A 24,352-nucleotide genomic window follows, 5' to 3' on the forward strand; every position below is an offset into this window, starting at 1 on the left:
GGTCTGGCCGTTCTGGTGTCCTTTGGGCGTTTTCAGGAGTGATAGGCAAGTCCTAATTGTGGACATTGTGTGGTGTCCAGGAATTTTACCCACATAATAGGCCTTCACTCATGTGTATATTGTTATCTGTGGTTGATATGTTACAGGGTGATTAAGCCAGGTGGCTACACATTATCTCATTTAATTTTTCGACCATTGTACCATATGTATATAAAAATCGCTATGTTCGGCAATCACAATTTATAAACCAGGATGACTCAGGAGGGTGAGTACAATATTTGCGGTCATACCTCACTGGAAATGCCCAATCTCTTCTGACATTGGAAGCTAAGCAGTGAAAGGCCGGGCTAGTAAGAGGATGGGTGACCACCTTTGAACACACAGGTACTGCAACAAATTGATTTCCCTATAGTGTCATCCGCACCCAAAATATTGGGCATTTGGAACTCCAAAAAATTGGTTTGCATCAGTGAAAAGGCAAGCCCCAATTGTGGATTCTGTGTAACCTTTTCTCTACAAAACAGGCCGTCACTCATGTTTATATCTTATTTGTGACTGCCATGTCAAAGGGTGACTAAACCAGGTGGCTGCACGCATTTAGGTGATCTAAGAGGGAGAGTACAATATTTGCGGTCATACATCACTGGAGATGTCCAATCTCTTCTGACCTTGGAAGCTAAGCAGTGAAAGGCCGGGTTAGTACTAGGATGGGAGACCACCTCTGAACACCCTGGTACTGCAAGAAATTGACTCCCCTCTACAGTGTCACCCACCTATATATATACTACTGGGTACCCGACTCTCATATGACCTATGATTTAATTCTCTGCATTTATTGTAATCCACAATGGATATCTGCTGAACAAATGATGGTCATACATTACATGAGTCTGTATGTGTAATGATTAATGAACTCTGTTACCACAGCCATTAATCTCCGGTAACTAATACATTGTGATATGGATATCACGTACTATTTGTAATCTGTTCTATATTTTCGCAAAGTTTCTAATTTTTCACGCAGATACTCCTTAAAATTTTAATGTGTAACCTAATAAAAATGGTTTTATCAGTATTAATAAATTACATTCCCACCCTCTGAATTAGAGTGCTCCCAAAAAAGAGTCTACTTTCCAACACTTCTTTGTTTTGTTTTTTTCTCGACAACTTAGATATTCCTCAGATGATTCCTCAATCATTCTACTAATGAAATGAGGGACAGAAAGGGTTCAAAATCCATTGTTTAGGTGTTCAGCCTTGTAAGCACCTACTCTGGTTTTTCAACTTCTGCCTGGACTCAGCTCTCATTACTAATCAGAATTGCACCTGCAAATAGTTAACCGTTGCCTTATTTGTTACTATTGCTCAGAATCATCAGCTTTTACTTATGACCCACTGACACGGTGTTAAAACTGGACACTGGTGTTTCTGTTTCTGTTTCTGTTTCTGCATATGGTTCCATTACAGCATCCAGTGACATCCAGAGATCCTGCTCAGCATTGCACTACAGCCTGGATTCTGAATTGCTTTTGTTTGCTCTGCACGTGCTGTATGAAGCCCTTTGATTGTTACCAGTACATCTTACCTTGGACTACTGGTCAAGTATAAGAGGTATACCATGGATAACTGTAACCTACTTTTATCAGGCCTCCCTGTCTCCCACCTTTGTCCTCTCCAGCCTGTCATCCATGCTGCTGCCTGGCTCATCTTCCTCTCCAAATACACTATATCTGCTTCCCTTCTCCTATAACAATAAACTGGCTTCCCTTCCCCTTCAGAATCCAATGTAAGCTTCACACACTCACTTACAAAGCCCTCACCCACTCCTCCCCCATTTACATCTGACCTAATCTCCCTTCACACTCCTGCATGACCACTGAGCTTTGCAAATGAATGCTGCTTCTCCTCCCATCTGATTAGTCTCTACCACTCCCACCTCCAAGATCTTGGCCATACTGCTCCCAACATCTGGAATTATCTCCCTCTTCTTATCAGACTTTCACCCTCTCTACAAAACTTCAGACCCACTTCTTCATCAAAGCCTTCCAGCTCTCATCCTAACTAACTGCACCTTGTTCACTGACTCCACACTCTGAGGTATATTTACTAACATTCGTAATTTTCCGAAAGAGGTCAAAGTTCAATCACGAATGACATCGAAAGTGTAAAATTGCAACTTTTTGAATTTATTACGACTATTTACTAAGCTGCCACAGCCGGGGGTCACTTTTATACAGTGCCCTGCGGCCGTGGCATCAAATATCCAACTAGTCACCCCTGGCCGGGGTACCCAGGGGGAGTGGGGCCCCTTCAATCAAGGGGTCCCCCCCCCCAGCCACCCAAGGGCAAGGGGTGAAGCCCGAGGCTGTCCCCCCCATCCAATGGGCTGCGAATGGGGGGCTGATAGCCTTTGTTTAAAGTTATGAATATTGTTTTTAGTAGCAGTACTACAAGGCCCAGCAAGCCTCCCCCGCAAGCTGGTACTTGGAGAACCACAAGTACCAGCATGCGGCGGAAAAACGGGCCCGCTGGTACCTGTAGTACTACTACTAAAAAAATACCCCAATAAAGACAGAAGACACACACTGTGAACATATAACTTTAATACATACATACATACCAACATACATACATACATACTTACCTTATGTTCACACGAGGGTCGGTCCTCTTCTCCAGTAGAATCCATGGGGTACCTGTTGAAAAAATTATACTCACAAAATCCAGTGTAGATCGGTCCTCTTCTGCTGGAAATCCATTTGTAATCCAGGTACTTGTGAAAAAAAAAAACGAATAACCGACCACGAACTGAAAGGGGCCCCATGTTTTCACATGGGACCCCTTTCCCCGAATGCCAGAAACCCCCTCTGACTTATGTCTAAGTGGGTTTTTTCAGCCAATCAGGGAGCGCCACGTTGTGGCACCCTCCTGATCGGCTGCGTGCTCCTGTACTGACTGACAGGCGGCACACGGCAGTGTTACAATGTAACGCCTATGCGCTCCATTGTAACCAATGGTGGGAACTTTTCGGTCAGCGGTGAGGTTACTTTCGGGCAAAAATATATTTTTCTGGGCACACTATTTTGCAAATTCAGCTATATAGTATTAAAACATAAAATTTTAATATAAATACCCCTAAAACCTCTCAAGGTATAGGGTAAGGTATATAAAGTATAATACGAGAATTCATATTGATTCCAAATTTTTTGCTCAGCGCTGAGGTCACTTTCGGTCAACCGCTGACCACAAAGTTCCCACCATTGGTTACAATGGAGCGCATAGGCGCTACATTGTAACACTGCCGTGTGCCGCCTGTCAGTCAGTACAGGAGCACACAGCCGATCAGGAGGGTGCCACAACGTGGCGCTCCCTGATTGGCTGAAGAAACCCACTTAGACATAAGTCAGAGGGGGTTTCTGGCATTCGGGGAAAGGGGTCCCATGTGAAAACATGGGGCCCCTTTCAGTTCGTGGTCGGTTATTCGTTTTTGTTTTTTTCACAAGTACCTGGATTACAAATGGATTTCCAGCAGAAGAGGACCGATCTACACTGGATTTTGTGAGTATAATTTTTTCAACAGGTACCCCATGGATTCTACTGGAGAAGAGAACCGACCCTCGTGTGAATATAAGGTAAGTATGTATGTATGTTGGTATGTATGTATGTATTAAAGTTATACGTTCCCGGTGTGTGTCTTCTGTCTTTATTGGGGTATTTTTTTAGCAGTAGTACTACAGGTACCAGCGGGCCCGTTTTTCCGCCGCATGCTGGTACTTGTGGTTCTCCAAGTACCAGCTTGCGGGGGAGGCTTGCTGGGCTTTGTAGTACTGCTACTAAAAACAATATTCATAACTTTAAACAAAGGCTATCAGCAGGGGTGTATCTAGGGGTCCGAGCGCCCCTGGCAAAGTAAGGGGCTGGCGCCCCCCCTACACACATTTGGAATAAGGGGCATGGCCTTGTGGGGGAAGGGCGTGGACACAATAGTACTTCCAATTCAAATTATGCCACACAGTAGTGTCCCTCATTCACATTACACCACACAGTAGTGTCTTGTATTCACGTTACACCATCCCTCCCCCCCAACCCACCTTTCCCACAGCCTGACCTTAACCTGCCCCCCTCCCCCAAAAGCTACAGTGGTGCCTAACCCTAACCCACCCTTCCTAATCTCCCTCCCTGCAGCCTAACCCTAGCCCTCCCGCCCTCGCAGCCTAACCCTCTGACGTTGCTTGCCAGTACAGACTTTGGCACCAACTCAATCCGGATTTTGGCATTCTGCATCGCTATCTATGTTGGGATGCCAGCATCAGCATTCCGAGAAGTTTCAGTATGCTGGCGTCAGCTTTCCGATCGCCGAGATGCCAAACGCCGGCATCTTGACTGTATCCTGAATGAAATGCTAACGAGCTGCAGTGAGATGAGCCTCATATGGACCCAGCCATTAACCAAACGCCATTAGTTGGATGGTAGAAGTGCTTCCTGTTAGAAAAATCATCACGGTGCCATCATTTCCAAGATAAAATGATCAATTATACAATTAACTGATATATGTTTCCTTGAACATGGTCTTGAAACAGGTAAGATATGTATTTTCTTTATTACACTCAACAAGTAAGTTTTCACTTACTTACGACTTACTTACATCTAACCAGTGGCGGATCCAGGGGGGGGGCACTCGGGCCCGTGCCCCCCCTGTCATTTGTGGCCTCCCCCCGTCCCGTCCCCCCGCGGCGGCGGCGCCGCACAGGGAGATGATGGGCGCCCGCTGAGATTGTGTTACCAGCAGGCGCCTGTCTCCCTGCACAGCGGTAGCCGGAGGCAGGAGCTCAGTACTGAGCTCCAGCTTCCGGCGCTGTCACTGCGCCGTGCGCTATGGGAGAGACGTCAGTCATGACGTCTCTCTCATAGTACTGAGGAGAGGACGCCAGCCAGAAGGAGGACTGCAGCGGCGCGGGAACGGGGCTCGGTAAGTATTATGTTTTTTTCTTCCTTAATGCAGCGGGGGCATCTCCTGGGGGGAAACTACGGGGGGACATTACTACTGGGGGGGCATCAACAAGGGGCATTACTACTGAGGGGGGCATTATTACTGGGGGCATTATAACTGGGGGCATCACTACTGGGGGGGGCAGCTACTGGGGCATTATTACTGGGGGGGGGCAGCTACTGGGGGCATTATTACTGGGGGGCACCTACAGGGGGCATTACTACTTGGGGGCTAAACTACAGGGGCATTACTACTTGGGGGCTAAACTACAGGGGCATTACTACTTGGGGGCTAAACTACAGGGGCATTACTACTTGGGGGCTAAACTACAGGGGGGACAAACTACTGGGGGCATAACTACAGGGGCCAAACTACTGGGGGCATTACTACTGGAGGCTAAACTATAAGGGGGGCATAACTACAGGGGCTAAACTGCAATGGGGCAAACTACAGGGGGGCATTACTACTGGTGGCTAAACTACTGGGGTCATAACTGCAGGGGCATTACCACTGGGGGCATAATGACTGGGGGCATTACTACAGGCAACATTACTACTGGGGGCAATACGGGCATTGCATAAGGGACACCATTACTATGGGGTCTATATAAGGGGCACTACCAGTACAGTGGACATTGCATAATGAGGGCTACAACTGTGGGCATTGTATAAGAAGCGCCACCTCACATGCACCGAAGCTGCACGCAAATGTACTTGCCCCTTCCATGGTGCCCCCCCTATCATTTTCTTCTGGATCCGCCCCTGCATCTAACATGCATGAAAATCGTGTAGATTTCCAGATTCTACAGTCCCTTCTCCCAAACACTGACACTTTTTTATTATCTTCAACAACAAACAGATCTATAGCACTGTGTTATATAACAATTGCTGTGTACCTGGTGAGAGTCTGTTACTGCCAGTGCGCCGCCGGTGTTCGTCAGCACGGCACTGCACTAGTGATCAGACTAGTGTCCGGCAGCACCGCACTGCACTAGTGATCAAACTAGTGTTTGGCAGCACTGCATTTGTAATCAAACTCACAATAAACTACAGTTCCCAGCAGCCCTTGCTGCCAGAAGCTCCTAGCAACAAGGGCTGCTGGGAGCTGTAGTTTATTTTGAGTCTGATTACAAGTGTGGTGCTGCCGGACACCAGCGCTGCTCCAGCAGTAACAGACTCTTACCAGGTACAGTCTGACAGTACTGCTTTTTTATCCTTTGGCCGCGGGTGGCATAGCCAGGTGGCGCCCCCTCCTTGTCTGGCGCCACTGGCGAGTGCCATCCTGGCCAATAGGTAGATACACCCCTGGCTATCAGCCCCCCATCCGCAGCCCATTGGATGGGGGGGACAGCCTCGGGCTTCACCCCTGGCCCTTGGGTGGCTGGGGGGACCCCTTGATTGAAGGGGTCCCCACTCCCCCAGGGTACCCCGGCAAGGGGTGACTAGCTGGATATTTGATGCCACGGCCGCAGGGCACTGTATAAAAGTGACCCCCGGCTGTGGCATTATCTGTCCAGCTAGTGGAGCCCGGTGCTGGTTTCAAAAATACGGGGGACCCCTACGCTTTTTGTGCCCCGTATTTTTGGAACCAGGACCAGGTGCAGAGCCCGGTGCTGGTTGCTTAAATATGGGGGAACCCCTGTCAATTTTTGCCCCATATTTTTGCAACCAGGACCGGCTCAAAGAGCCAGAGGCTGGTTATGCTTAGGAGGGGGGACCCCGCGCAATTTTGTTTTTGAAAATTAACACTTTCCCACCCCTTCCCACTGATATACATGCACGGATCTCATGGATCCGTGCATGCCTATCCAATCACGGCTCAAAAAAGCAGGTCTGTTTTTTTTTAGCACTTTTTTACGATTTGTAATTTTTCACGGCAGTGTTTGGCTATTTTGAGATTTGCACTTTTTAGTAAATGACCGAGTTCTACTAATTTGCTGGCGTATTTGACCGATGGTGTATTCATTCGTATTTTTTTTCTTGGACTTCCAAAAAAATACGAATGCCCTCATCACTGCCGTGATTTGAGTTTAGTAAATGACCGAGATGACACTTTGAAGAAAAAACGGCATCTCGGTCAAAATCGGGACCTTAGTAAATATACCCCTCTGTGTCATCCCAGTTTCTCTACCCCTACACCTTAGACTGTAAGTTCTCACGAGCAGGGCCCTCTTCCCTTATCTGCTTTTCCTTTCCTCAGTTAAACCATCAAGTCCTCCCCACTGCATACAATGGCAACTAACCCTTGGGTGCTGACACCCTGCTGCTTATTTGAGTATTATGACCACTGAAACAGCAATGTTGATAAACCATGTCCACAGGGGCATAAAGTGGGCATCCAGGCCTAATTTTGAGGGAAGGGGGGGGGGAGTATGGTCATGCCGTCTAAAAATCTACTAAAAATAGTTCTGTACACAACAGGAACCCATCCATTGAAGGCACGATCAGTGTGACTGTATTGCTCCTCACCCCTGCAGGCAGAGGAGGACTTCTGTAGTTCAGTGGCCCCTGCTGGCTGAAAGGTGAGGATTGAGTGAGGGGACACAAGCTCCCAACTTGCCCCTCCAGCAAGTCTGGGGCCAGATAATTAGAACCCGCTCCATGCTCCTCTTGACACCTTTGCATGTCCATGTCTGTCAGGACTGACTGATTTTGTGAATCCACTAACCTTGAACCATCCGAAGGTGTTGATTCAGTAGTATGGTGAAAACAGGAAGGATGAAGAATGTTCCGTTTCATATATTTATTAAAAGGCTAAAATTCCAGTAAGGAGTTAAATGACAATTATTAGACACCATATATAATCTGACTTACTGCAAAGAATGGCATAATGATAAGCAGGATCTGTATTAAAGATGCATTGAAGAAATGTTCATATGAATAAGATAAAACGTGCCTGTAGATTAATGGAGAATTGTCCAATATAAAGCAATGATTGGTGCCAAACTGTAAAGAAGTGTAAACTGGATATTGCAGACAAAGATGAATAACTGTGAAGACTTGTTACTGACGCTTAAAGGCTGAACTGGAGAACTGTGAAGAATTGTCTTTGAATGATGCAAAAATGTAGATACAATACTGAAAGGAGTACTTGCAGGTTGTGGAGATTATATTTGAAACACTGTGAAAAGCTGCAGCAGAAGACAATGGTGAAGAATGGGTTAAACTGAGAGATAAGTAAACGAGGACCAGGATTAAGCATAAACCTCCACAGGCTGTGTGATTATAGCAGGCAGTCACTGAACGACAGAATAACCTCTCACAGGACTCTGCTTGTTACCACTTGGAGAGCGATTGACTTGTGGTGAAGGCTGCAGGCAGACCTCTGGGAGCAGAAGCGATATCAGGACCACTGGAATCACACAGAAATCCTCGGAGAGAGCACAGAGCTAGGGTACAGAATAGCTACAACAAAGCACTGGCCAAGAGTGAATTAATCCCAGCCTGCTTATAGGCCACACCAGCACGGGATTGGCTAACACTTACCCACAGGTGCTCACAGGTGCGGCATTTGGTCTCCAACAAGGCCACCTCCTATACTGCAGACACACAGCGGTGCCTCCGGCCATTAGGTCCCCACTCTCCTGGCTTCCAGAACCTGCATCACCTCTGCCACCGATCACGCTGCATCCCCACACGACCACATTGCACCGCGAGCAACCACACCAGCAATGGAAGGACCCCAGAACCTGCAGCGGTGAGTGATCAGTTTGTGACAATGATTTCTACTGTAAGTAACCTTTTCTTGTTTTCTTCATACTGTTTCTATTTGTGTCCTTTGTAAAGTACTGTGGACACCATATAAATAATAATAATAATAATAATAATAATAATAATAATAATATTTCATCACATCTGACTCCTGAACCCCCTCCCCCCCCCCCTCCCCCCTGGGTATCCTGCACTGAGAATCATAACAGATCAATAATCCACATTTATCAATTTAACGCTTAATTGTACAACAGAATTTACACAGGTCAAATTGTGGATAAGCAAGACGGAGTCCTGCCATATGGTTTCCAGAGTCCAGAGCTGCCCTTTCATCAATCATTATTAAGAGTCTGGATCTGATTGCTTCTTATTGTCCTTATTGTCCAAGCCCACCAGCTACTGATGCAACTCTATAGTGCACAGTAGACCCAGGCTATGATAATATACAGATACTACAGGGCTTACAATGACCAATGAAATTCTCTCTTCACTGCTGTAATGGTCATATCCATGGGATGTCCCGTCACATAAAACTGCCTTAGCTCCATTAACCATCAAGGCAAAGGCAGGCACATTGATGCTAATGGTTTGCCCATATATGCCAAGTCCTATTTTAAAGGGTTGAGACTAAACAAATGGGGCAGGTTATAAGTCAATTGGTTGTCTCAACAAGTGCTGTCTTAATTTCCTTGGGATGGCAGGTATAATACTACTATTAGAATGATGACTGGCCCAGATATGGCCCAGATTTGTCACGCCTTGGCGTGTGATAAATTGCTCGGTGATAAATTACCAACCAAACGGCTCCTAACTGTCATTTTTACAACACAGTCGGTAACATGATAGTTAGAAACTGGTTGGTTGGTACTTTATCACCGTGCAATTTATTAATCTCCAATGCTTGATAAATCTGGGCCTAGGTTTTTCGGGTCATATGTCAATATCCACGGTGGCAAGATTTGGTGCAGCTTGCCCTGAGGCCTGGGTACATTGGCTACATCACCCACTCCTCTGGTTCTCCTTCCTGTTGTTGGTGTCCATTATCTAAAACCACAAGTGAAAGTGTGTCTCCATTCTTTCATACAATGAAGATAGAATATTAATGTACAGAGTCACAAACCAAGTCCAACCACTCTTGACGTCTACATCTTAATAGCACTTAAAAAAGGTAAATTTAGGTAGGTGGTTTTGGTGTTACAGTATATATGACAAATATGGAAAAAAATTGAAATGACATATTCTTAGTATTTTATAAAGAGGACCTCAAACATTGTTACTATTAACAGACAGACAATATCTTGTTTTAATGTATCCATAATATTTCCATCACAGCTCAAGATTATTTGTGTCAGGAATTTATTTTCCATTTACAAATATTTGGTTTACTACATAAATGTCTTAAGAACTTTTGCTGCATGATAAGGTGTACTGGAAATATAATGGGATCACTAGAGGATTGTACAGCAATTAGTACTCATTGGGGTCTCCTCTCTCTGCCTATATAACTGTAACTGGTTTACACTCAGACACAGAAATCTACCTCTGTGCTGACCTGAGCTCTACTGCGTTGTACCTACAGCAGCAGGTAAGTGAGTATTTTCCCTTCTAATACAAGCTAATTCAAATGGCTTTCAGATAGGCACAAACTCTGTCACTCTGGACCTCCGTCACACAGCCAGGCTGTCTCCATCTTATTGTTTCTGAACACTAATGGTGGGACAGAAGAAGGTAATTTTCAGGACACCCCTAAAACCCAATGCAATCAAATTGTTATTATGGATTATTACAGATTTATAGCATAAAATTAATGTGCTAAATTACATATATTTATTTTTGTGTTGAAATATGTAAAACAGTATTACTGACACGTTCAACCTTCCCTTGGGAATTAGTCTGTTTCACTTTATTATGTGGCAGAAAACAGAACTGCTTGAATTTTAAATTGTCCATTGTTTTATGGCAATCCTTTGTCATTGTTTCATGGCAATCCTTTGTCATTGTTTCATGGCAATCCTTTGTCATTGTTTCATGGCAATCCTTTGTCATTGTTTCATGGCAATCCTTTGTCATTGTTTCATGGCAATCCTTTGTCATTGTTTCATGGCAATTCTTTGTCATTGTTTCATGGCAATCCTTTGTCATTGTTTCATGGCAATTCTTTGTCATTGTTTCATGGCAGTCCTTTGTCATTGTTTCAAATTAGAAAATATCCAAGTGGATTCATAGTATTCAACAGCAACGACAAACTGAGAAATAGAGTTTAGATTAGTAACTTTGTGCAGAAAACAAATCAAACTCCACACGTTTAAAGGGGGTGACTCAGAACTGATCGCACGCAGGCTATTTTTTGCACTGCAGCAATCAGGTAGTTGCCGTGCAGGGGAAGGTGTAATCGCAGTGTAAAATAAAGCAGCCAGTATTTACCCTGCACAGAAACAAAATAACCCACCCAAATCTAACTCTCTCTGCACATGTTACATTTGCCCCCCCTGCAGTGCACATGGGTGGTCATTCTGAGTTGTTCGCTCTGTATTTTTCTTCGCATCGCAGCGATTTTCCGCTAACTGCGCATGCGTAATGTCCGCACTGCGACTGCGCCAAGTAAATTTGCTATGCAGTTAGGTATTTTACTCACTTTTTTTCTTCGTTCTGGTGATCGTAATGTGATTGACAGGAAGTGGGTGTTTCTGGGCGGAAAATGGCCGATTTATGGGTGTGTGCGAAAAACGCTACCATTTCTGTGAAAAACGCGGGAGTGGCCGGAGAAACGGAGTAGTGTCTGGACGAACGCTGGGTGTGTTTGTGACGTCAAACCAGGAACGACAAGCACTGAACTGATCGCAGATGCCAAGTAAGTCTGGAGCTACTCAGAAACTGCTAAGAGAGGTCTATTCGCAATATTGCGAATCCGTCGGTTGCAATTTTGATGAGCTAAGATTCACTCCCAGTAGGCGGCGGCTTAGCGTGTGCAAAGCTGCTAAAAACAGCTTGCGAGCGAACAACTCGGAATGAGGGCCATGGTTTTGCCCAACTGCTAACAAATTTGCTGCTGCAATCAACTCTGAATTACCCCCAATGACTGTAATTCAGAGTTGTTAGCTGACCAAAAAAGTTAGCAATGGGGCAAAACCATGCTGCACAGCAGGTGGGGCAGATATAACATGTGCAGAGAGAGTTAGATTTGGGTGGGTTATGTTGTTTCTGTGCAGGGTAAATAGTGGTTGCTTTATTTTTACACTGCCATTTAGATTTAAGTTTGAACGCACCCCACCCAAATCTACCTCTCTCCGGACATGTTATATCTGCCCCACCTGTAGTGCAGCATGATTTTGCCCATTAAAGTGCTTTTTTTGGTTTGCTAACAACTCTGAATAACCCCTTATACGTATTTTCCTTATGTCACCGAGCGTTACTATGCAAATCCCTATAAAAAATGTCTGCAAGTTTAACATTTTCTTTATCCAAAGCCACTTTCAAAGTATGTTTCCAAGTTTCCTCCAAATTGTAAGCCTAATGATAGCTGCATTTACTTGTCAGTGCCAAAGCTGTGAGTTTGGAAAATGATTTTCCAACTGTACCATTGTCACTTTGATATGGACATATGTCAGCCTCCGCTCTGACACGTCTACCATATGAGAACCAGAGGTGTGGTCTACAAGGGTGACCTTGTGTTAGCTCCACCTGATATCATAGCATAACAGGGCATTGTTCCTGATATAATTTTTTTTATCCATCAATCTATGACAAGGATAGTTCTATGTCCAATATAAACTGACTCTCTAATCTTGAAAATAATCTTGTAATATGTGTATGGTCTGCCAACAGATTATGTCTGAGCATAACTACACCATAGGCCGAGACTTCTTCCTCATTGGGTTCCAGGATCTTCATGACTACAAGATACTACTCTTCATATGTATCCTTACAATGTACATTATGACGGTAAGTGGAAACCTTCTCATTATCCTTTTGGTGTCCACCAGTCACCTGGCCCAGTCCCCCATGTACTTCTTCCTCTGCCACCTCTCTGTATGTGACTTTCTGTTCTCTACCAATATTGTCCCTAAGATGATGCAAGTTACCCTGTTAGGCGGTAGCTCCATCTCTTTTTCTGGGTGTATTACCCAATTCTATGTCTTTGCTTCCTGCACTGCCACAGAATGTTATCTCCTCACCGTCATGTCCTTTGACCGATTTTTAGCCATTTGCGTTCCATTGCGTTATACCTCTGTTATGGATCCTAAGCTTCGTCTCCATCTGGTGACATGGTCATGGTTACTCGGATTCCTCTTTGTGCAGATCACCATCTTCCTGATCTGCCGGCTACAATTCTGCAATAATATGAATATAGACCATTTCTACTGTGACTATCTCCCAATGCTGGAACTTTCCTGCTCAGACACGTCCCCTGTTGTGTTAGAAATATTCTTCTTCACCAATATCATAGTCCTCTTCCCATTTCTGTCTGTTGTAGGCAGCTATATCTCCATCTTCATTGCCATCATGGGGATCTCATCCACCACCGGCAGACAGAAGTCCTTTTCCACCTGCAGCTCTCATCTGACCATTGTATGTTCCTACTATGGGTCTCTCCTCAGTATTTATCTCATTCCATCTGGAGGACACTCAAATAATATTAACAAGTCTTTGTCTCTTTTGTACACTTTGGGAACCCCATTGTTAAATCCTGTTATATATTGCCTCAGGAATAAAGAAATACGTAAGCAGTTTTACAAATTATTCTAGAAGACATCTATTAAAAAGTTTAGGTACATGTACAATAGTGCAATTAGTGTGTTCGGAACATAGATCTGTGCATATACTCTATATGTATATGGAATGCGAAATTACCAGTCCTCATCACTCCATCTCATGTGTTGTTGTCCCTGACCATCTCAGGTCCCTTTGCCCCATGTCCTCTCATGTCCTCTTGCACTTGGCCATTTCATGTCAAATTATTCTTGGCCCAAGAATAATTTGTCTCATTGCTTCCTGGCCTTTTATGTCCTACAGTATTTACCTTTGTCCTTCATGTCCTATTGCATCATGGCCCTCTCCTGTCTCATTGCCCCTGGCCCTTTCATGCGCCATTGCCCATGACTTTCTCATGTCCCATTCCCTTTGGCCCTCTTCATGCCAGATACATTATTTTTATAGGTCATTTATGAGGAATTGACATGTTATTCTGTTACTTTCTGGGGATACTTTATTCAGGAATTTCACAAACATTTATTAACTGAAGGATTCCTTTGATCAATCCTAATTTCCGAACATCAATATTATAGCTTTGTCCCGAATCACAGCAATATTGTCCCGATGTCCTATAATTTATAACCAGGTCAGTTATGCTGTAAGAGTCAGCTTTCATAAACACATCTTGCCACAATCTTTGCCATTCCCATTGAGGTGGTTTAAATCAGGTTTCTGGTGCCCGAGCAGTTGGCAGGATTGTCCGGAGAATACTAGGTTGTTGCTGTGTCTCACATATCCATGCAATCTAATGGAGGAAACTATGTAGACTTGCATATTATGTCATCACGGTGCCTTGCATGCTTCAACCACAATATTTACCTGGCAAACATTTACCATTGGTCTTGACCCTGACCTTGGTTTCCAATAAACTCCTGCCCCTGACCTCCAAGAGCCCCTGCCTGTGCTTCCTGATATCTGGCATACAAGTGAACCAAATCTCTGGCATTGACCCTTACTATGCTTCATAACTTTTTGGCCTCAGAGCATAATGAATCTTTTGCCATTAACCATGACTGTGCATATCGAAAAAACTTGTGCATTAAATGTGATCGCTGGTACAGGGGCTTTGGTGTTCTCCAGTCACAACTGTTCATTAGCAAAAGCAAGAATAATGCAAATAATTTGTCAATCCCATTATACCCCCTGCCCCCAACCAGAAACCAAGACACTATCAGTCACCTGCATTATGGCTAAATTGTGCCAAATGGGGGCTGCTATGGCTGTGGCTGCCCCCACTTGACCTCAGTCTTCAGACAAGGTTGCTGGCTCTGCACCCAGTGTAGTCTCCACTCCCAGAAGCCTGACCACAGCTAAGATTATCTTCCATCTCAGTAGGAGTTTACCTGGCTACTTTGGTTCTATCCCTGGACTACTAATGCAGGAGCCTCCGGTCACTACCTGCATTAGTAGTCCAGAGAAAGAACCAAAGTACTGTCTGGTGCAGGATTGGGAGCTGTTCCGTCTCAGCCTGCTGGTGTCAGCTGAGTCACTTAACTCACCCACTTGAGAGGTGAGATGCCATTGTAATGGCATGAAAACATTGCCAGCGGAACTGCAACTCATCCCCCTTGCGGGCTGATCTTACCCAGGACTCATGGAAGTATGTAAGCAGCCCTTTGGGCTGAGAACAAGAATCTGAGTCTGGAAGTCCTGTAAGTGCTGCATGTAACCACACTGAGTGGTCGATCCAATTATCCGCATTTCAACGCTGGCAACGGCACCTAATCTTGCACCCTTTGCAGGATGAAATCAGCCACAATTTGCACAAAATTGCTCGGACCTCTATGGTGTGGCAAGCACTTTTGTTGGAATTCGGTCCACCGTAAAGTGCGCTCGCTGCCGCGATGACTCACACCTGTGAGACCATCACAGCTAATTGGACCGATCCCTTAGTCGTGCTGCAAAGGGACTCATGGTTTATTGAACTGACCCCACTGACTGTGATTGGAAGCGCACTGGAGAGGAGACAAGTATGGTGCAGGGTGAGAACCAAGACAGTATAGGGGACGTTTAACATTTTTTGTGAAATACATATGGCTCTCTATGCACCCCAACTGTGTCACCCCTGTCTGTCTACCCCTCCCCTTTAGAATGTAAGCTCTCACGAGCAGGGCCCTCTTCCCTCATGTGCTTATCCTTTCTTACTTTAATAATATTCAACTGCACCACATCCAGCAGTCTTCTGCCACCTGATACTTAGTCCAGTGTCATCTGCTGATGTAACTATGTGTATTTACCCTGTACTTGTCCTATACTGTCATCAACTGTAAGTTGCTGTTTTCCTGTTTGATTATTTATGTACTCTGTAATTGGGCGCTGCGGAACCCTTGTGGCGCCATATAAATAAAGGATAATAATAATAACAATAAATGGCTGCGTATACATTTAAGCCCAGGCAGAATTACTGTAGTTTAGAGACAGAGGAATGTGCTGCAGAATGTACACACTGTGGATAGCCACGCCCTTACATTTTTGTGCACTGTTCCTATTTTGATTTTTTTTTTTGAGGTTGGGGGGGCGACAGAGGAAACTTTCGTCCTGGGCGCCACAAAGTCTACAACCAGCCCTGCTCCCAGACCCTAACATGTCGCATTACCCCTGGCACTGTCCTGTCTCATTTCCATTACATTGATACTCTCATACGGAATACATATGTTTGACCGTCAGACGGAATGCCGGGTGTCACTAGCTATCGGGTCTCCTGATCGCCGGGATCCCGACAACCGGTATATTAACTGCATCCCCTCTCAGGTGTGGCTATCACATATTTATATAACTTTATTGCCCCTTCTACACTCGACAGATGTTTGTTCAGAGCCATTATTTCTTGACAACATAATATCTTTTGATGTCATTGCTGAGCTTTTTTGGTTTTTCCTCTGATGATTAATAGGTCCCCAAGTTTCTAGGAGCTGCACTACCTTTTGTTGCTGGAATCTTTCACTTTGTATTTTCCTCTTTTTAGATAACTTTAGGCCATATTTTGGGGTCATAATAACATTTCTGTAACTGTTTTAGAACATCTGGGATGGGGAAAAATGTAAGACCCCTAGTGCAATTCTCATTTCTCAAAGTCTGACCCACTGCCCTCCTCTCCAATCTCCTGCCATCCTCTCCCACTTCTTCTCAATCCACAAAATAACACAAGTTGTTCCTTCACTCCACCCAACTCCTCTCATCCTTCAGTTCCTTGCACATGCAACATCCTGCCCTACAAGGACTAATCTAGTCACCAAAGTAGACATTGTGTTGTCTTATCCTGTTCAGATAAAGTTCATTTGGAGGAAATTATTACAGAAGCAGGCTTTCTTCAAGCTAAGGAGAAGATGAAACCACCATCCAGGATACAACACTTCATAGACACCACTTCTGAACAGCCCATGAATTCACAATTGTAGATATATAAATGGCATTAGTCGACCAATACTACATACTTGCTTAAGGGACAGTGGGCATGGCCTCACAACTTTCTATTATTTTATTAAACTATAAACATATACATTATTACACTCCCCCTCTACACACACTATTAGCAGCCATATAGATAATGCTCACAGTAGTGCTCCTTACACACATTGCCCACAGTAATGCCCCTTATACAGAATGCCCACAGTAGTGCCAGCTACAGATAATGCCCCCCAGTATAGTGCAAGGTACACATAATGCCCCCAGTATAGTGCCAAGTACACATAATACCCCTAGTATACGGCCAGGTAAACGGTAGTTCCTTTGGCGCACATACTGAAGGGGGCAGGGGTTCTTCAAAAATGTAGATAGGCCTGGAGCCGGCCCTGGCTAAGACAACTGAGTACTGACTAAGCTATAGTAGAAGACAGATAAGCCCATATATTTGGAGGTGAAGTATATTGTATGAGGGAAAATGTTTTGCAAAGTGAGTTTTGTGGTGGCACAAGCCATTTTGCTGAGATAGGAAGTTCCGGCAGTACAATCATTCAAATCTGAATTCCAGGTCAACTTGAAGTTTGCAGTAGAGAAGGCTCAACTATTCAATCGTATTAACTCAGTTTGATGGACATGAACGATTGAATGAAGCACACAATGACAAAATAAAAAATCAACAACCATATTGTGTATTTTCTTATCTACAATCTGTTATCTATATCTGGAAGTTCAAGTTTGCAGCTTGTAGAAAAAAGACATTGAAATAAACTCTAACATTAAATTGCTTTATCTACAAATATCTATATATATAAGTGTGAAAGCCCTCACTCGCTCGCTCACTCACTCACTCACCCACTCACTCACTCACTCACTCACTCACTCACTCACTCAATCACTCACTCACTCATTACTAATTCTCTTAATTCCCGATATGTTAGGAAGATGAAATGAAACATAGATATTTTTCAGGTGGGAAATAGGAAAACTACGTAAATAGGATTCTACTAAACCTCCCCTAAGGGGATGAAAAGGGGATTGGCAGAATGATGTCATTGCTGATGCATGGATTGCATTGCATGAACGATAACGCTCAAACAGACAACCGGATCAAAATTTGGATTGCACCTCCAGTGTGTAGTAATTTAATAAACTACAAAAATGGTCCTATCACTTTTTACAGTATCTGCTACGGGTGATCCTCTGGTAACGACAAGAACCATGGATTAATATTTACTTACATTAACATGTCTCAAATTTACATCTCTACAGATTTACCAAATTATTAACACTAATTTATATTTACAACCGTGAAAATCAGAAACTCCCATTAAACGAACGGGTAGAACAGCTAGTCATTATTATAATAATTTTGATGTGAAAAGCAAAGTATATCATGTCCAAGTTCCCCGTACAGTAACAAATACTATATAACTGAGCCATTCAGTCTTTAACAAATTCAAACTGACTTGAGCAAGGTTTGCCGTGTTCCATTTTCTTCAATTCAGCTTAAATTTGATAACTTGAGGCTAATTTTTGTAACTGTAGAACCAAGTCAAAGAGCCATCTTAGAACATCTTCTAACTCAGTGGTTTCCAAACTTTTATGAATCACGGCACCCTGGAATATCAGAATTTTTTTTACGGCACCCCATGGCCAAAAATTTCTTATTGAAATATTTAGAAATAAATATTACATTAAGTAGATCGTGTTTATATGTCATCCTTGGGGTCAGTTGTGTGGTGAGGGACAAGATTTGCTTGTGTTTGGTCACATATTTTATGACTGGCAGCCACCAGCACTGGTTTTGCCTATTATATTGACCATGAATAATTTGAATTGGTCCTGGACCACCAACCCAGGGAACCCCTGCAAGTGTCCCGAGGCACCCCAGGGAGCCACAGCACACAGTTTGGGAACCTCTGTTCTAACTCATATTGGGGCATTCACTCTTCTACCATAGTCCTAACGGTATGGAAACACCTGCAATGATGTGGTATTTGTTGACAGTGTTAATGTAGACATTCATTTTGTGTACCCAGATGATATGTCGACTTAATAAACTGTCGACAAACCATCCCTGGTGGTCTAGAGGCCTATTACCTTCTCCTAGCGGCTCCAGCTCGGCTTCTAGGTCCAGGTGGTGATGTGACCGTCAATTTCGGGACTGTCAGATTCTGAGGGACTGTCAGTTTTGAAAGTATTTCCCCACAATGCCTAACCCTAATCCCTACCCCCAAGTGCCTAACTCTAACCTCCCTTACAGCCTAACTTTAACCCTCCCTGTGACCATGTCGCCATTCTGAGGATGCTGATAGGATGATGCCGACGGGTAGCAGTTGATTTACCGACGGACACAATACCGACGTTCAGAATCCCGACTACCATTGACCGACAGTCAAAATACAGACACAGTCAAAATACCGACATTTTAAATGTCGACATGTCAAAATGCCAACATGCATTTTTCGGGAATTTTTGCCCAAAAGATACTTGTTCATACTGTACCATCCCAGTGGCCCTGGAGGGGAAAAATAATATTGTGTCGAGCGCAGTGAGGTACTGTGTCCAAAGCATGGCGAGCGCGACGAGACATACGAGGGGACACAGTACACTTACACGGTGTCCATGTTGACCTTTGTCGACACTGACAAACACAAAAACATAAAATGTATGTTGATACAGTATTTTGAAATGTCGGCATTTCAAATGTCGGTATTCTGACTGTGGGTATTATGAACATGTCGGCATAATGAATTTCGGTATTTTGACCGTGTCTGTATTTTGACGGTTGGTCAATGGCTTTTGGGATTATTACCGTCTGTATTTTGTCCGTCGGTAAATCATACTGAACCCACTGCCGACAGTTTGACCACTTCTACTGTGTATTTGCAAGGAGGCAAAAATATATTTTTCTGGGGCACATTATTTTGCAAATTCAGCTATATAGTATTAGAATATAAAATTTTAATATAAATACCCCTAAAACCTCTCAAGGTATAGGGTAAGGTATATAAATTATAATACGAGAATTCATATTGATTCCAAATCTTTGGCACGTGTTGTTTTTGCACAATTGGTCAAGGTCGGTGAAATATGAGTTCCCTTAAGTTTTATCCTATATTTAAATATCTTTTGTACATATGAGGATATAAATTCCTTTTAATCATGTTGTGGTACGCTAATATATTCCATACAGTGGAGGACCCTGGACCCGTCGTGCCTTCAAAAAAGGGGCAACCTGCCTGTGTTTTGAAGAATGTGCTGTGTGCTGTCCGCCCATCCCCCCTTTCCAAAATACTGCAGCTTGTCAATCATTCTGCGGATGACAGGGGGCTGCGAGTGACATCACAGGACCCCCAAACATCGCATTTGTACGTAAGCCATAGGGTTTGCATACAAATATGAATTAGCCCCATAGTCCTTTGGAGTTAAGCATCAGGTTCTAACCCCCACGCAGTATCAGCCAATCATATTACTTAGTTGTGTCTTACATATTTCTCAATACAGTTCCACAGTTCAAACACTTAAAGGTCTAAAGAAATTGTAACAAGATAAACCGTAACACAATAATAAAATGCAATTCATGTGAAGAGATTACACAAGAGAATGCGCTGTACAACGCCTAATGGTTAGTAAGGGTAAAGGTTAAGATTAAATAGGGTCACAGGTCACTAAAAGAGAAAGTGACCAAGGCAGAGCTTTGACAGAAAGAAGTAAAAAGTAGAAAGCATGCTTATGCTATTTAATATGTTGCTGGGCAGTCCCTGATACCAAAAGCACTCGCACGCTCCAGGGAAAGTGGGTGTGTCCTCACAAAATGGGGTGCCGCATTAAAAGGAATGCTGTATCCACGAGACAGTGGGTGACGGGAAAGGTTGATGGGGGAGGCAGTGGGTGACGGGGAGAGGATGATGTGAAGAGGCAGTGGGTGATGGGGAGAGGATAATGAGGAGAGGCAGTGGGTGATGGGGAGAGGATGATGGAGAGAGGCAGTGGGTGATTGGGAGAGGATGATGGGGAGAGGCAGTTGGTGATGGGGAGAGGATGATGAGGAGAGGCAGTGGGTGATGGATGGAGGATGATGGGGAGAGGCAGTGGGTAATGGAGAGAGGATGATGCCTTGGAGAGGCCAAGGGTGACGCGGAGAGGATGATGGAGAGAGGCAGTGGGTGATGGGAAGAGGGTGATGCCTTGGAGAGGCTGAAGGTGACAGGAGAGAAAAGGTGATGGGTAGATAGTGATGCAGGGAGAGGCAGTGGGTGTCAGGGAGAGATAGTGGTTGATGGAAAGGCTGTCAGTGACAAAAGTGGGTGAAATGGAGAGGTAGTGAATGTTCCAGGGTGTGGCAGAGGATGACAGGGAGAAGGTTATGGTAGAGGCAGTGGAAGACAGGGAGAGGGTGATGGGGAGAGGCAGTGGGTGACAACGGGGAGTTGGCTGGTGGGGGGCACACAGGAAATTTTCCTTACCCTCTGATATACTACCCCTGCACCCCCACACTACTGTGATTGCACCTCTCCCAGCTGATGCCCTGCACTGAGGATGCTGCTCTGCAATAAGGCTGCCCTGCCATGAGAACTGCTCCCTGGTACCAGCCCTAAGAAGTGTGGGCAGAAGGAACCGGGGATAGGACAGGGAACAGTCACTTTACTTGAGGTCAGAGATGGAGGTCCGGGTGCAGGCGGGGAGCCGCAGGATGCTGGCCGCAATCACACTCAGGAGCCGGACAGGGGGAGGATGTACATGCTTTATCTCCATCCACTTTATCTCCTTCCAAGGCTTAGTGAATAGACCTCTATATCTCTTAGACTCTATACACTGAAGGCCTTACAGGTAAATCTGTAGATCTTTGTGAAACATCAGCAGATGTTAAAAACTGGAATAAGATGTTCAGGATGTCTTGGTCTGTGTCTAGCTTAATTCCACCAGTTATTTTTTGAAGGAGGCCTCTGGACCATTAGGTCAATTTTTAAGAAGTACAGATGAAGTTGCACTCAATTCAGGTGCAGCAAGAGTGCCCATGACTAGGACACGTGCATCTAAGTACGTGTGCCCATAGGAATACATGGTTGGCATACTAAGTCACACCCGTGCCTCATGTGCCCGTGCAGCCGTGCCGCAACTCTATGAGCGTGGCTACATCTGTAGGCAGGTATCATCTTCAGCCAGTAATCTTTCTGCTTCCTTATTAGAGTTTGATTGGTCCATCAGTTCAATTCCTCCACTATCTCTGCAGGTTTCTTTAAGACCTTTGTGTTCTCTTTGCCTAAATTGCTAAAACCTCCTGCAGGTCATGCGTTACACAAAGTGTACGCCCGTAGGCACTGATGCCATCAAGATGTACTATATCAGAAATGTCTTATAAAACTCATGGGTGTTCCTGGGCAGATACTGGGAGGGGGCTTAGTGTATGCATGGAGGTGGGCCATCTTATGGCTGTAGTATGAAACAGTTGCGGGTGTGTCAGTTAGAGTGATTGCGTATTTCGATGGTGTGACCCACTATGGATCTAAGCATGCACAAATTGATATTATATAGTGAGCATCTCAGTCCTTGCACTTCCAGACGTACAGATGTGCACCAGGGAAGCGCTTTATAGTGGTATTTGTATAACGTTGCAGGTGGGTGACCATCACAACATCCACCTCTCAATCAGCCCCTGAACGTTCTCCTTTTTTCTTTTGTGTAGACCTTTCATCAGCAACATGTAGCTATAAGTTGGCATATATATATATATATATATATATAATAAAACTTATGAGTTAAAATGGTACACAGTTATTTTGAGCTCAGAACTCTTCACACACAACACACACACAACACACACATACACACACACAAATATTACATGCCAAAAAAGGATAGAATACTCTTTTCAATGCAGTAAATGTAAGGCATCTAAATGCATGGCTCCAAGGAAGGAATATTGTGATAGATATGGTAAACAAATGAGACCAAAGACTATATTAATTGTAAGTCTGAGTTATTTACTTTCTCTGTTGTTCCTGTAATAAATACTTACATTGGAATGGTCAGTAGAACATGTAAATAGGGAGTTTTGGAATATTTTGATCCAATGGCAAAATATGTCCTGGTAAATGTACATTTTTGAGGAGTGTAGCCCATCTAACAATTCATGAATGCAACAAGGTGGATCTCAGCATATGGAATAGAACAGTATTTACCAACTTCAGTCCTCGGGGAGGCTTAAAAGTGTGTGTTATCCAGGTGTTGCTACCTGTGGATCTTTTACAATGTGTCAGTCTGTGATAAATACCCAAGTGCTCCATCATGAAGTATGGAAAACATATGAAGTTAAGGTTCAGTGAAGATCGGAGTAGAGAAATACTGGGCTAGCAAACATATATAAGTATATCAGAGAAGGTGACATAAATAAGGTATCCTCATATCACTGTGTTTTCTTTTAACAAACTGTGATTCTATTAATAATTACACAAAAATAAGTTTATCAGTAACTACAAGTTGGTGTTTGAAGTGGGATTAATGAAGATGGAAATAGTTTCCAAACACTCCTATGTAACTGCTGCCTTTCCAACACAAAAAGAACCCAACACTTTTAAATGAAACACATGACAATACAGTGATGGTACACTAGTGCTGTAATAATAACAGTCATTGTTCAATGGTGTCATTTTCTCAAGGCCATTTCTTTATGAATTTAAGAACTGTATTCCCGAGGGTGGAAGGCTCTTTTGAATAAAATGTGAATTTACAAGAAAGGTGGATGGTAGACAGAGATTTACTGCAGATCTATATGCATTCTCATCTGTCCACTGCTTCTGGTAGGGGATATTGCTGCATATGTGTGAGCTTTGTATAGAATTATTATAAGCTTGTATATAACAGTTTACACATAGCACTTTATATTTATTATCCTTTTAAATAAATGTAATGCACTAGGACATGGTCTGGCCTTTGTTTTTATTTCCTTGTCTCTGAGGCTGTAAAGAAAATATTTATGTATATCAAGATAAAAAAATACGAATAAGACATATGAAGACAGGATTTCACATCTTACTCAAAATAACCTGAGATGTGCTGTTTTGTAACTATTTTATGTATTTAATCTTAATGGCATCTGGTTCAAGGAAAAGGGTTCTTGAATTCAGAAAGAAGAGGACTTCAGAAAACTATATTGTTGAAGTATTATTTTTATTGTTATAGTTACAGTGCCAGTGTTACATCACTACGTTGTCATAGAAGTGGGAGCAAGTTGGGTACTGTCCTTGAGCACTTTAATGATCCAACATGGCACCTTCTATGCAGTAGATGGTTGCACACTTTAAGGAGCTCTGAGGACACATGTGGAGCATCAAGCAAAACAGGCATGCTTATGTTGTTCATAGAGGAGAGGACTGAGAGGAGATGTCCCCCTGGACAAAATGACACTTGGAAATGTTTTGGATATCTCTATGACAACCTTTCAGCAGGTGGTAACCAGCCAGTGTTGGCCTAATGACTCTTGTATGATAAAGAT

General features: G+C 43.7%; 1 protein-coding gene and 2 pseudogenes across 1 annotated transcript; all 3 read left to right on the top strand.

Annotated features, from left to right (window-relative positions):
- Nucleotides 1-276: 276 nt before the first annotated feature.
- On the top strand, nucleotides 277-396 carry LOC134937672 (5S ribosomal RNA; annotated as a pseudogene).
- Nucleotides 397-625: 229 nt separating this feature from the next.
- LOC134937038 (5S ribosomal RNA) lies at nucleotides 626-745 on the top strand (annotated as a pseudogene).
- Nucleotides 746-12,504: 11,759 nt separating this feature from the next.
- On the top strand, nucleotides 12,505-13,446 carry LOC134934139 (olfactory receptor 11A1-like). Its single transcript, XM_063929639.1, has one exon. It carries the CDS (start codon nucleotides 12,505-12,507, stop codon nucleotides 13,444-13,446), a length of 942 nt encoding a protein of 313 aa, XP_063785709.1.
- The last annotated feature ends 10,906 nt before the right edge of the window (nucleotides 13,447-24,352 follow it).

The sequence above is a fragment of the Pseudophryne corroboree genome, chromosome 6 (assembly GCF_028390025.1).
Source record: "Pseudophryne corroboree isolate aPseCor3 chromosome 6, aPseCor3.hap2, whole genome shotgun sequence".
NCBI classification, from domain to species: Eukaryota; Metazoa; Chordata; class Amphibia; order Anura; family Myobatrachidae; genus Pseudophryne; species Pseudophryne corroboree.